The sequence below is a fragment of the Pollicipes pollicipes genome, unplaced genomic scaffold, assembly GCF_011947565.3.
Source record: "Pollicipes pollicipes isolate AB1234 unplaced genomic scaffold, Ppol_2.1 Scaffold_2555;HRSCAF=2994_pilon_pilon_pilon, whole genome shotgun sequence".
In the NCBI taxonomy this organism is placed as follows: Eukaryota; Metazoa; Arthropoda; class Thecostraca; order Pollicipedomorpha; family Pollicipedidae; genus Pollicipes; species Pollicipes pollicipes.
In genome coordinates this window covers 686,863-701,382 of record NW_023596136.1, presented here as the reverse complement: position 1 = coordinate 701,382, position 14,520 = coordinate 686,863, and the positions used below count along the sequence as shown (strand labels likewise).

At 49.6% G+C, this 14,520-nt stretch overlaps 2 protein-coding genes across 3 annotated transcripts in view; both read right to left on the bottom strand.

Moving 5' to 3' along the window:
• Positions 1–1,307: 1,307 nt before the first annotated feature.
• Positions 1,308–8,563, bottom strand: LOC119112061 (larval cuticle protein 65Ag1). Of its 2 annotated transcripts, none has more exons than XM_037236052.1 (3): positions 8,498–8,563; positions 7,915–8,052; positions 1,308–1,691 (listed from the first exon to the last, which is right to left on the bottom strand). In XM_037236052.1, the coding sequence occupies exons 1-3, from the start codon at positions 8,504–8,506 to the stop codon at positions 1,455–1,457; spliced, it is 384 nt and encodes a 127-aa protein (XP_037091947.1). In that variant the 5' UTR covers positions 8,507–8,563; the 3' UTR covers positions 1,308–1,454. The 2 variants fall into 2 exon arrangements, with proteins under 2 accessions (XP_037091947.1, XP_037091938.1); XM_037236043.1 differs by lacking the exon at positions 1,308–1,691 and adding an exon at positions 6,935–7,287.
• Positions 8,564–13,245: 4,682 nt separating this feature from the next.
• Positions 13,246–14,520, bottom strand: part of LOC119113082 (larval cuticle protein 65Ag1-like) — a 1,722-nt gene continuing 447 nt past the window's right edge. Inside the window, exons 2-3 of the mRNA XM_037237414.1 lie at positions 14,302–14,439; positions 13,246–13,668 (exon numbers count right to left, since the gene is read on the bottom strand). Of these exons, the coding sequence (XP_037093309.1) occupies positions 13,432–13,668; positions 14,302–14,439 (375 nt within the window). The 3' untranslated portion in view covers positions 13,246–13,431. The remainder of the gene's footprint in view (positions 13,669–14,301; positions 14,440–14,520) is intronic.

Genomic DNA, 14,520 nt, shown 5'->3' with positions numbered 1-14,520 from the left:
CGCCATGTAAAACTACAGAAGACAGCTCTACTCTAGGCAAATGCGGAAGGTCGGGAAACAGCAGGGCATGCTTGTTTAGTGCAATGTCAGATCTTGCTCCGTCGCATCAATGAAAAGACTTCGGCACATATTGCGTAAAGCCCGGTACAGAGGCATGGAGGGGGCGCAGCCTGGTGGCCAGGTGTCTCGAGATTGCAGGCTGCCGCCTCTCCAGTTGCTACCACGGGTCAAGTTCACTGAATAAACAGGCGGCCACGGTGACGTCTGCGTCACTCATGCGTTGTCATTGTCGCGCGGTAACAGCTGACCACGTGCTGATGAAAGCATACGATTGATGATTGTTCGATACCTTAGGGTGTTTGATAGTTGAAGTTTGATAGTCCCACGCCAGCAATGTTTAGGATAAGAAGGATGTTGCCTTCAGTCAGTTGGAGCTGTTTGTGCTGACACACGAAATACATGTCGGTATTTCTCAAAAATGTATTAGCCATGTCTTGTTTAGTTTACCCCATACAGCTGCACAGATAGATGTTTGAGAATCCCAGTTTGCGCCTTTTGCCCACAAATTTTGGATGTCACTGTCCGGGGGAATCTTTTGCAAGTCATTAAGTTCTTTGACACGGTCATGCATAATAGTGAAGTTTCACCGCCCACAAACTGGCCAACAAACAAAAACTAGACGGGGCTGTCATGCTGCGAAATGTACCTTTAGCATGTCCTTAGCCTGCCTCCCCCTCAACACACCTTTGGAAAGGTTTCTACGCCCAGTGTAAATCATTTTGTGCTTTCGATAAGATGCGGTCGTTGTATCAATTCAACCAATTACAATGTTAGTGATCAATGTCTTGTTTTTGACAATATTAAATGGGACAAGTACATAAGCAGTACCTAACCTTACCATTGAAGTGACGTAGGCTGTTATCCAGTGGCTATATGCAACTGCCCCAGCCAGTGAAGATCGGTTCAGTTCTATGTCGCTTTTTCGTATCACTTTAAATTGTAAATGCATTCATGAAGTATCAGCTTTGCACTTCATTATAAATGCCACGGAGCAGTTTTCTTTTAAAAAAGTATTAACGCCCCATTGATGATTAACTTAGAGGTCCCCGACCAAACCACCCGAAAACTAGAATGTGCATCAGACGCTAATTTGTGCTCATCCATATCTACCTGCCGTGCCCACGGTTTCGTCTTCGCTGCTGTTAGAGGTATACGTGGTATCTCATATGGAAGGTGACTTGCTGGCCCATAATGAGCAAACAAATCTTAATGCGATGGCATATATTGAAAGCAGATGTTCTGTACAGTAACAACAGAAAGCTTTAACCCACTCGGTCTATTCGCGAGCGGGGAAGACGGATAAACCCAGGTACATACGAAAACGGAAGGATACGTAACAACGCATGGCAGGAGACTGATCACAAAGGAGTTAGCGGCCGCGGCCGGCGGTCCCACTACTGGGTCTCGGCCCAGAACAGCTCCGGGTGGTCGGCCCGCAGCTGCTCGTACTCAGCAATCTGCGCCGGCGCCACGGGCAGGTGCGGCGCATCCGGCTGGAAGCCTCCCTCGTTGGCCGCGTACGACACCGAGTACGTGTTGCCGTCGTCGGCGACGAAGGTGTACGAGCCCTGCACGTCGATCGAGCCGGTCTCGGGCTCGGGGCCGGGCAGCACGGTGCCGGCCTCCTCCGCCTGCGGTAAGTCAGGTTAGGTCAGGTCAGGTCAGGTTGTGAGTGTACACCGGCTTGTTGATGTTGTGCCCTCATCGGCGTCAGTGACAATGGGGATTAAAAAACAGCCAAAGGCCGCCATAAACTGAACACTGAGATGACAAAAAGGAGAATATTAAGCAGTCTCATGTAGAATGCCGATCGACAACGACTGATCCAGGTTGAGTGGTTTATTGGCCAGCATTCTGAAACGACCGCGAAAGGGAGCAGCTAGTGGTCGGAGGGGACCAGATGGGGACACAGTGTAGCTGCAACACATGTCACTAGTCGTGTTGTGTGAAACTGGGATCATTCGGCAAGCATTTACTTTTTTAAGCTAAAGGCTTGCCACTTAAACAAAGCACGTTGTGCTCATATCTCGTCGCAGATAAACTGAGCACATCTGTAAATCTGGCGCATTCAGAAGCTTTCTTCAAGAAAGTGTTAAATTATTCGCGACTGTTTACATAAGTGTGCGGACCTGTCCGGCGTAAGCGCTTGTGGTTCTTGTGGTCTAAAGCGTCCACCGGCATCGACAACCCTAGCCAGTCCGGTGGTCCGCCTCACTGCAGGGGTGGACTCTATGGAGGGTCTGCCCCTGCAGTGAGGAGGGGGGGGGGGGGGGGGGGTGGGAGGACCGGCGACTCACACTCTGTCCGTTGTCCAGCTGGAACTGGTAGTTGTAGTTTCCCTGCTCATCCTGGTCGAACGACTGGGTAACGATGTTGACCTGGGGCTGGTTCTGGGGCGCAGCCAGGGCCGAAGCCACCACGGCGAACACGATCATCTGTGGACACGAAACAGCGCCGGTCAGTGTTGGTGCCACAAGGCCACACCGATCCCCTGATCTGCACAGAAACACGCGTGTGCGGCCGCGCCGCCGAGGCGAGGTACATCTAGACTGATAAAGTACAACTGGGAACTTCTTGGCGGCTTTACCCTAAAGGGGGAGCGGTAGACACTGGCTTAAATGAGGTCAGAGGGAAATAATCCAGACAAGAAACAGCTCATTCCCTTTCTCACACTCTATCTTTAAATTGCATTTCATTAAGTGATGATCAGGTTCAATGTATAGAACGTCCATGAAAATCATAGATAGTTTAGCGTTTCGTCATCAGCACTTGTTTGAGTCCCTCACGTTTCGCTGCCAAGTCAGCGACAGACTTCGCCAGTTCCAATCGCCCTGCCACCTGGCGGCCACCGCTGGCTCTAACCGGCCCTTTCAACACTCACCAGCTTCATGGCTGCGCGGTGTGAGTTGGGGTCACGAGCTGAGTGCGTCGAGAGACTGTTGCCTATCGCTTGGTGGCCGGTGCTTTTATACGCCACCCCGGCTCTCACTGTGGCGGCCGTTGGCCATGGAGCCTCTCGGATGCCAACCGAGGCTCCATCTTCCGGGCGGAGGCGGCGGAGATGGGTGAGCGGCCCGAGGACAGCCCTGCGGCGTGCGAGCAGGGCCATCATGACCAGGGGTGCACCTGAGGTTGCACCTGAGGCCGACAGCACGGGAAGGGCAGCCATTGCTACAACTACACACACTCGCAGCCGAACTGTCTCCACAGCAGTTGTGGTTATTTAGTGGAGAGGATGGGAGGCATGTGTACTTCTTTTTTAATTGTGATCGTACTTTTCTCGGTATGTCACTGATCAAGTATTTTGGCTAAACGGGGAAGCAGCCTGCTGGGTTCTCACTAGCATGCAGTGTTAAATCCTCGTCAAAAAAGGGAAGCATGTCCGTTGAAAAGTTCTGCGGTCTCATGGGTTCAACAATGGACAAATTGTCGTTAAATCAATTTATAGACATCACCCGTAATGTAGAATAACCATAAAGCCTTCATGTGTGCATTGAGGATAAAATTATCCCTGCACTTTATCATTACACTTAATGCGAAAACTGCACCGTAAACGCACGCCACTTCACAACGGATACCGACACAGACACATGTTGTGTGTGTACCTTGGTAAACATGTCAAAGTGGAAATACAAAAAAGGTGCTAAACAAAAAGACGTCATTAGCATCAGGATAAAATAGAGAACATTTGAACGTTGTTTTGAGCTCTCAAAAGGAATATTTTGGTACGTTTTAGAGGACACTCATCTTTCCCGTACTACGCAAACACCGTTTTATTTGAAATGTGTTTCGTGAAACGCCATCTCCAGTTAAAACTGGTATTTTGAGCCAAATGCTTCTACGCTGTTTGGCTTTCATTTGTGGCCTTCGCGCAAAGGCCGCATAGTGTTTTTCATCGAAATTTGTAAAAGAGTGGAGCCAATTTTCCACAAAGTTTAGCTTTATTACAATGAGGACATTCATGCGTATTAACTGCATATATTCGTGTAGAGTTGTGTAGCATATGATACAGAGCGGACACATTGGCACGCTATAGCTGTTCAAACCGATTGAATCAATCAATGCATCATACGCCAGTCATGTCTTTACGATCACACGGTGTTTTTTATGTTTGAGGTCATTGCAAACTCCATCATTTCACCGAGATCTCGTTTTATTTGTTTATCTTTGTGCTTATCAGAAGGAACCGAACTCAGTCATACTTAAGTCTTGCTCTGATCCGCCGTTTTCATACCGCAGACTGATAGGAAGGGGGAGGGGGTTGATGCGACCTCCCGGCATTTACAAACTAGTGAAGACTGGGTTTGGAGGAAAATACGAGCGAAGTGGATAAATTGTAATACCAGAACTCGCCATTGGTTTTAGTTTGTATGCTGTGAGGTCAATACTTGACCCAATTATGTGTGCGAGGTTCAGAAATAGAATTGTGTTTTTGTGTAATTTTGAGTAAAACGTGTGTGTCCTACGTGTGACAACAAGACAGTGAGAGCTCATAACTTAGCTAATGTAACAACGTCGGCGCGCCCGGCGAGTTCCGCGTCATCGTCGGTCGCCGCCGGCCGTAGAGCGCCGTGCAATGTTCTTCAAAGACCGCCGCTGCTCCAAAGCTAGGAGAACCAGACACATGTTTTGGGTGTAAAACCCCGCAAAACGGATGCCCCTAGGCTACGAAAAATTGAACACGATTGAATGGTATTCTGGAAAGACACTCTCAAAAGCCTTAGTGGTGGTCACATCCAACCAGTTGTCCTATGAAGGCGATTATTAACAAACATTTACTTGTGAGTATGAAAGTATGATGACGATTGGGGTTTTAGGGCGCGTCGACTTCTAGGGTCATTTTGCGCCGAGTATGACAGTAGAGAGTAGAATATTTTATCCAGTATTTTCACCGCGAAATGGTGTCTGCAAAGAGCTATCATCCTCCGGATCTCAAAGCATAACCAAGGAGCAGCCGTTTCCTTTAACACAACTACATGCACTATGGTACGACACGTCAGAAACTTGGCTCTTAATTGTCATGTCCAGCATGCATCACAAATATTTCGTTGTGTCCGCTTTCTATCAAAACGGCCATAGGTTCAGTTCGCACTAAAACAGCAAATTTCATTGACCTGGACACCGAGCATATTGGCTACTTTTTTAAGGCAATGGTACATTTCGGTTCAAATATCAGAAATTCTGATTGATGTGTGGAATTAAGCACTCGACTTGAGTGAGCACAACTAAGACTTGCACCAACAAAAGGGTAACTAAAATAAAAAGCAGCGCCTTCATAGATAAACTGCGAAGAGGAGCATGCCTGCTAGCACACGTCCAGCGAACAAGGCACATCTTCCCCACAGCACAAGGGTGAAATTATTTTGAAATTGTGGTTGTTCGCGTCGCAGACTGCAGCGTTCGTTGGTACGATGGCACCAGTAATCTAATCAACGTGTGGAAATGCAGTACTGATTATTGCTGCAGTCGTCCGGACAACATCACCTGGCGGTAATTTGGAAGACGGTGAAGCGCAGGTTATTGTCAGATTTGTACTCACCGCCATGTAAAACTACAAAAGACAGCTCTACTCTAGGCAAATGCAAAATGTCGGGAAACAGCAGGGCATGCTTGTTTAGTGCAATGTCAGATCTTGCTCCGTCGCATCAATGAAAAGACTTCGGCACACATCGCGTAGAGCCCGGTACAGAGGCATGGAGGGGGCGCAGCCTGGTGGCCAGGTGTCACGAGATTGCAGGCTGCCGCCTCTCCAGTTGCTACCACGGGTCAAGTTCACTGAATAAACAGGCGGCCACGGTGACGTCTGCGTCACTCATGCGTTGTCATTGTCGCGCGGTAACAACTGACCACGTGCTGATGAAATCATACGATTGATGATTATTTGATAGCCTTGGCGTGTTTGATAGTTGAAGTTTGATAGTCCCACGCCAGCAATGTTTAGAAGAAGGATGTTGCCTTCCGTCAGTTGGAGCTGCTTGTGCTGACACACGAAATACATGTCGGTATTTCTCAAAAATGTGTTAGCCATGTCTTGTTTAGTTTACCCCATACAGCTGCACAGATAGATGTTTGAGAATCCCAGTTTGCGCCTTTTGCCCAAAAATTTTGGATGTCACTGTCCGGGGGAATCTTTTGCAAGTCATTAAGTTCTTTGACACGGTCATGCATAATAGTGAAGTTTCATCGCCCACAAACCGGCTAGCAAACAAAAACTAGACGGGGCTGTCATGCTGCGAAATGTACCTTTAGCATGTCCTTAGCCTGCCTCCCCCTCAACACACCTTTGGAAAGGTTTCTACGCCCAGTGTAAATCATTTTGTGCTTTCGATAAGGTGCGGTCGTTGTATCAATTCAACCAATTACAATGTTAGTGATAAATGTCTTGTTTTTGACAATATTAAATGGGACAAGTACATAAGCAGTACCTAACCTTACCATTGAAGTGACGTAGGCTGTTATCCAGTGGCTATATGCAACTGCCCCAGCCAGTGAAGATCGGTTCAGTTCTATGTCGCTTTTTCGTATCACTTTAAATTGTAAATGCATTCATGAAGTATCAGCTTTGCACTTCATTATAAATGCCACGGAGCAGTTTTCTTTTAAAAAAGTATTAACGCCCCATTGATGATTAACTTAGAGGTCCCCGACCAAACCACCCGAAAACTAGAATGTGCATCAGACGCTAATTTGTACTCATCCATATCTACCTGCCGTGCCCACGGTTTTGTCTTCGCTGCTGTTAGAGGCATACGTGGTATCTCATATGGAAGGTGACTTGCTGGCCCATAATGAACAAACAAATCTTGATGCGATGGCATATATTGAAAGCAGGTTCCTGTACAGTAACAACAGAGAGCTTTAACCCATTCGGTCTATTCGCGACCGGGGAAGACGGATAAACCCAGGTACATACGAAAACGGAAGGATACGTAACAACGCATGGCAGGGGACTGATCACAAAGGAGTTAGCGGCCGCGGCCGGCGGTCCCACTACTGGGTCTCGGCCCAGAACAGCTCCGGGTGGTCGGCCCGCAGCTGCTCGTACTCAGCAATCTGCGCCGGCGCCACGGGCAGGTGCGGCGCATCTGGCTGGAAGCCTCCCTCGTTGGCCGCGTACGACACCGAGTACGTGTTGCCGTCGTCGGCGACGAAGGTGTACGAGCCCTGCACGTCGATCGAGCCGGTCTCGGGCTCGGGGCCGGCCAGCACGGTGCCGGCCTCCTCCGCCTGCGGTAAGATAGGTTAGGTCAGGTCAGGTCAGGTTGTGAGTGTACGCCGGCTCGTTGATGCTGTGCCCTTATCGGCGTCAGTGACAATGGTGATTAGAAAACAGCCAAAGGCCGCCATAAACTGAACGTTGAAATGACAAAAAGGAGAATATTCAACAGCCTCATGTAGAATACCGATCGGCGTCGGCTGACTTTGGCGTGGTAAACTATTGGCCAGCCTGCTGTAACGAGTCACGAAAGGGAGCAGCTAGTGGTCGGAGGGGACCAGACGGGGGCATAGCGCAGGCTGCAACACACATGTCACTAGTCGTATTGGGCGAAACTGGGCTCAACTGTCAAGCGATTGCTTCTCTATGCTAAATGCGTGCCCCCTAAATGAAACACTTTATGCTCATGCCTCGTCACAGATGAATTGAGCACTCTTATAAGGCTGGAACATCCAGAAGCTTTCTCCACGAAGCTGTCAAATTATTCCCGACTGTTTAAATAAGTCTGGGGACCCGTCTGGCGTCAGCGTTTGTGGTTCTTGTGGTCTAGAGCGTCCACCGGCATCGACAACCCCAGCCAGTCCGGTGGTCCGCCTCACTGCAGGGGGGGGGGGGGGGGGGGTAGCCCGACGACTCACACTCTGTCCGTTGTCCAGCTGGTATTGGTAGTTGTAGTTGCCCTGCTCGTCCTGGTCGAACGACTGGCTAACGATGTTGACCTGGGGCTGGTTCTGGGGCGCAGCCAGGGCCGAAGCCACCACGGCGAACACGATCATCTGTGGACACGGGACAGCGCAGGTCAGTGTTGGTGCCACAAGGCCACACCGATCCCCTGATCTGCACAGAAACACGTGTGTACGGCCGCGCCGCCGAGGCGAGGTACACCTAGACTGATAAAGTACAACTGGGAACTTCTTGGCGGCTTGACCCTAAAGGGGGAGCAGTAGGCACAGGCTTAAAGTAGGTCAAATAGAAATAATACAGACAAGAAACAGCTCTCTATCTTTCTCACAGTCTATCTTTAAATTTGATTTAATGAAGTGATGATCAGGTCTATATATAGAAGGCTCATGAAAATCATAAATAGTTTAGCTGTTTGTCATCAGCACTTGTTTGAGTCCCTCAGGTTTCGCCTCCATGTCACCGACAGGTCTCGCCCGTCCCAATTGCCCTGCCGCCTGGCGGCCACCGCTGTTTCTAACCGGCCCCTTCAACACTCACCAGCTTCATGGCTGCGCGGTGTGAGTTGGGGTCACGAGCTGAATGCGTCGAGAGACTGTTGCCTATCGCTTGGTAGCCGGTGCTTTTATACGCCACCCCGGCTCTCACTGTGGCGGCCGTTGGCCATGGAGCCTCTCGGCTGCCAACCGAGACTCCATCTTCCGGGCGGTGGCGGCGGAGATGGGTGAGCGGCCCGAGGACAGCCTTGCGGTGTGCGAGCAGGGCCATCAGGACCAGGGGTGTACCTGGGATCGCCCCTGAGGCCGGCGGCACGGAAATGGCAGCCATTGCTCTAACCACGCACACTCGCACCCGAACTGTCTTCACAGCACTTGTGGTTATTTAGTGGAGAGGATCGAGGCGTGTTTTTATGTTGTGATTGTAAAACTTGAAGTTTGTCAATGATCTAGTATGTCCGCTCATTGGGAAAGCAGCCTGCTGGGCACTCATAATACAGTGTCCATTCATTGTTGAAGAAGGGGAGTATTTTCGTTGAAATGAATGCGGATTTATGGGTTCAACGACAGAACAATATTCGTCATTACAGGGACTTATGAACAACAACCATGATGTGGTATAAACTTGAAGCCTTTACGCTAGCACGAAGGGCACATTCTCACTGGGTTATAACATTGGACATCATTTGAAAACTGCACTGCAAAACGTACTCCACTTTGCAACGCATGCCCACACAGGCCCGTATTTTGTGTGTGCCTTGGACAAGATGTCAAAATGGGAATATATACGGCTTCTATGCAAAAAGAAGCCGTAAGAATCGTGTTAAAAACGAGCAGATTTGTACGTTGTTCCAAGGTGCTGTTCCTTTCCCTGTCAAACAATTGTTGCCCTGACCGACTCGGGGCACCCTGCAAACATTGGGCCCTCTCATAGGCACTGTGGGCCTCTGATCAACCAAGAAGCCTTCATTGCTTTAAGCGTGCCGACCAACCAAAACTGCGGGCTCTGAAATTGTCCCTGTTTGGAAAATGGGCACCCAGGGCTCAGACAGACACGGAGCCGACTGTTGGTAGTATTTGACCAAAATAGAGAGCAGCTTTGTCCCGGGGCGTCCCCAATCGTTGCGATAGGCTCTCTGACTGACATTTGATCGCCCGGTCCTGACTTCGTGCACTCCAATCGGGCACTTGATCATCGGTCCCGAGGGGCTCTTCGGCTCCTCTGCGGGTCTCTCAAGCACTGTCCCAGGCCGACCTCGGCCCTGTCTCTGCTTGGGAAATGGGCACTAAGTCCCAGGCCTGACCGGGGAATTTAATCTGACGACAAATCTTTCGCATGTCAAGGACGTTAACACTCCATCAAAGGAATACAGCTTCACAAACTAAGATTGGTGAGGCGAAACGGGAAAAATCTGACACCAAATACACTAAAAGACGGGCTACTTCCTGAACATGGCCGAATTCCCTCTCAATAACGCTAGGGAGTTGGGGTCCCATTCCGCTCCCCAACAGAATAGGAAAATACAGCCCTGGACTAATACGTTTGCTCGCTCTATCTCGTCGGAAGATTTTGTCGTTGGGTATCACTCTAAATTTGTTTGGCGTCGATCGTCGAAACCAGGTTTCAGTAACCCACGTAGAGTCCGGGTTATGTGGCTTTAGACCTTATCAGACGTACTCGGCTTCATGAGCAAAGAGTGCATGATGACATACACAACTAATAATGTTTGCCATGAAAATCCGGTTGATTGCCGCAAGGCGCGGTGGATGTACCGTCAGGTTTTGCGACTGTTCAGTCAATGTTTTAGGTTGAAGTGAATGATATCTTTCAAGTTCTCATCCGAATGTTGTCGGCTCATAACTTGATAACGCTTTGTTTTCATTTTTCGATAAGGCGCCGTGGCAAAATAACGCGGCTGTTGCGGTCTCAATGACGTGAGTCATCATCGCTGAATAATGCTAAAGCACTTCCATAACAGCACAAACTAGACCGTAGTAAACAAAGAATATATATATATATATATATATATATATACATCGTGTTATCGGGAACACGCAGCATGCAGGAAAAACATGAAAGAAACGCGTAACTACCGCGGGGCGTTGACAGCGTGAATTGCTCAATCAGGTGCACGAAACTAAGCATGATATCACAGCTTTCATTTTTTTTGGATCCTTTACCTGTGAAACAGTTCGTAGAAGCCTTCTGTGAATTGACAAAATGTAGAGCTCCAACATGTAATATCCTATACGCACTTACTCTCCAGAAAGCTGAGCGACCAAACTTCCCGTTGGAGGGGGGGGGGGGGCAGACTAAACCGGAGGGGGGGGGGGCAGCTGCCTTCCCAAAGTAACACAAAATGACACTTGTGAGCACGAATGTGAATAACTTTGAAACTTTATTTACCTGCGTCGCAGGCTGCAGCGTTCGTTGTTACGTAATATGTAGTACCAGTAAGTTGATCGACGTATGGAAATGCAGTACTGATTATCGCTGCAGTCGGCTGAGACAGCCTTTCAAGACAACGTCACTGGATTGTCATTTTGAAGACGGCTGATGTACAGGTTATTGCTAGCTTTGCACACACGGTCGTGTAAACTACAAGAGACAGCTCCCTAAGCCAATACAGGAGGTCGAGAATCAACGGGGGCCTACTTGTTTAGTGTATCGTCAGGTCTTACCCCGTCCCGATCTTAACACCACCAGTGAAAGGACTTCGGCACACGTTGCGTAAAGTCCGGTGCAAAGACATGAAAGGGGCGCAGACTGGCGGCCAGGTGTCTCGCGGCTGCAGGCTGCTGCCTCTCCAGGTGCTACCACGGGTCAAGCTCGCTGAATAAGCAGGCGGCCACGCTGATTCCCGTGCCACTGATGCGCCGTTAATGTCGCGCGGTACCAGCTAACCACGTGCTGATGCAAGCTTACGATTGATGATCATTCGGTAGCCCTCGTGTGAGGTGGGCTGGTGACGGTGGGAAAATGTGCAAAACAGCTGCGTAAGTAAATAGGTAGTGCATAGTTGGGTTAAATAAACTGGCACAAAGAACATCGAAAAGTATACTTTGTACGCTTGTTTGTGACTTCATAAACATCAGCAGACATTCACCCAATTATTATTGCAGTCCGGCTATACATTTATTGATTTACACAGAAGATAACAGAAACATGTGGGTGACGTAGTCAAATATGTGCATACAGCTACTCAAGCGAGCCGGTGCGAGGTGGGTCACATTCTTTCCGTTGGGACATATGGCAGACATAATAAGCATATGGTACTCAGCCTTTTCCAACGCATTTATATGTGGAGAAAATATTTTCAGAGAGCACCGGCGTGTTCAAGTGTATGCCGCCAACCACTACGGCTAGCAACAACGATGGGACACCGTGGGTTTGCGGGAGGCATTTCTGAACGGCTGTGGTTTGCGGTGACAGCGGTTCCTTCCGTTAGTTTGTCGGACAATGACAAAACAGAGCAGCATCATGTACCATAAAGCCCCACAGCGCGTGCAATGCGTTTGTCTAGATGTCATGATTCGGCGCACTATGCCAACAAGCAGACTTTGTCAAACGGTGAAGTTGAATAGTCCCACACCAGCAAAGTCTTGGAGAAGAAGGGCGTCGGCATCCGTCATTTGGAGCTGCTTGTGCCCAGTCACGAAATACATGTCAGTATTTTTCAAAAATGTATGAGCCTTTCTCTGTTTAGTTTAGCCCAAGCAGGCTCCAGAGAAAAATGTTTGAGACTACCGATATGCGCATCTCGTCCAAAAATGTTGGATGCAACCGTCCGGGAAAACCTTGTATGAGTCCTCGACTGCTTTGTCCCCGTCATGTCGTGTAACCGTAAAGGCCCTTTCGTCGCCCAACGATTGGTATCTGCCATGTCTGCCAAAGGAAAGTCAGAACCAATTGAACACAACTGCGGGAACGGCATAAGCTTAAGGTGCCTTTCCGCTCGTGGAATTTGTTCTCCCGAGGGGAAACCATGTTTAAACGGACGAATAAGTTTTGCAAGGTTTGCAATAAGCCACTCTTGTTTGTCGAATGGTACGGATGAGCCGAATAGATTTAGTCACGCACCAGCAGAAAACAACAATAGATGCATGTGTAGCGTGATCACCTGGGCGCTTTCTGATTTCCAACATATGTTATATGAGTTAAGAGTGGACAGTGCTTTTCATCTTTATCCCCGACCTTGCACGGTCACTGGGCTAGTCTTCAAGGAAGTGTGTGTCCTTTCGTGTGTCCTTAGCCTGCCTCCCCCCTCAACACTTTTTTGGGAAAGGTTTCTACGCCTAGTGCAAATCATTATGTGCTTTCGATAAAATGCGGTCGTTGTGTCAATTCAACCAAGCACAGTGTTTGAGTTCAGTGTACTGTTTTTGGCATTTGTTGAATCGGACAAGTACAAAAGCAGCGCCTGACCTTACTCTTAAACTGACCTAAGCTGCTATCCGGTGGCTATATGCAATTGTCCCAGCCTGTGAAGATCGGTACGGTTCTGTATCGTTTTTGCGCTTGTATCACTTTGAACTGCAAATGCATTCATGAAGCATCAGCTTTGCTCTTCACGGTGCAGTTTTCTTTAAAAACGTATTAACGCTCCATTGGTGATTAACTTAAGAGTTCCACGACCAGGCCACCCGAAAACGCAAATGTGTATCAGATGGTAAGTTGTACTCGTCCATATCTACCTGCCGTGCCCACGGTTTCGTCTTCGCTGCCGTTTGAGGTATACATAGTACCTCAAATTGAAGGTGACTAGCTGGCCCATATAGAACAAGCAGAGGTTAATGCGATGGCATATATTGAGAGCAGGTTTCTGTACAGTAACAACAGAAAGCTTTAACCCACTCGGTCTATTCACGAGCGGGGAAGACGGATAAACCCAGGTACATATGAAAACGGAAAGGTACGTAACAACGCATGGCAGGGACTGATCACAAAGGAGTTAGCGGCCGCGGCCGGCGGTCCCACTACTGGGTCTCGGCCCAGAACAGCTCCGGGTGGTCGGCCCGCAGCTGCTCGTACTCAGCAATCTGCGCCGGCGCCACGGGCAGGTGCGGCGCATCCGGCTGGAAGCCTCCCTCGTTGGCCGCGTACGACACCGAGTACGTGTTGCCGTCGTCGGCGACGAAGGTGTACGAGCCCTGCACGTCGATCGAGCCAGTCTCGGGCTCGGGGCCGGGCAGCACGGTGCCGGCCTCCTCCGCCTGCGGTAAATCAGGTTAGGTTAGGTCAGGTCAGGTTACGAGTGTACAGCGGCTTGTTGATGCTGTGCCCTTATCGGCGTCAGTGACAACGGTGATTAGAAAACAGCCAAAGGCCGCATAAATTGAACGTTGAAATGACAAAAAGGAGAATATTCAACAGCCTCCTGTAGAATACCAATCGACGCTGGCTGGCCTTGGTGTGGTAAACTATTGGCAAGCCTGCTGTAACGAGTCACGAAAGGGAGCAGCTAGTGGTCGGAGGGGACCAGACGGGGGCATAGCGCAAGCTGCAACGCACGTGTCACTAGTCGCATTGGGCGAAACTGGGCTCAACTATCAAGCGATTACTTTTCTATGCTAAATGTATGCCCCTAAATGAAAAACCTTATGTTCATGCCTCGCCACAGATGAACTGAGCACTTTTATAAGGCTGGAACACCCAGAAGCGTTTTCCACGCAGCTGTCAACTTATTCCCGACTGTTTAAATAAGTGTGGAAACCCATCCGACGCAAGCACTTGTGGTTCTTGTGGTCTAGAGCGTCCACCGGCGTCCGCAGCCCCGGCCGGTTTGGTGGTCCGCCTCACTGCAGGGGGGGGGGAGAGGGGGGGGGGGGGGTAGCCCGACGACTCACACTCTGTCCGTTGTCCAGCTGGTACTGGTAGTTGTAGTTGCCCTGCTCATCCTGGTCGAACGACTGGCTAACGATGTTGACCTGGGGCTGGTTCTGAGGCGCAGCCAGGGCCGAAGCCACCACGGCGAACACGATCATCTGTGGACACGAGACAGCGCCGGTTAGTGTTGGTGCCACAAGGCCACACCGATCCCCTGATCTGCACAGAAACACGCGTGT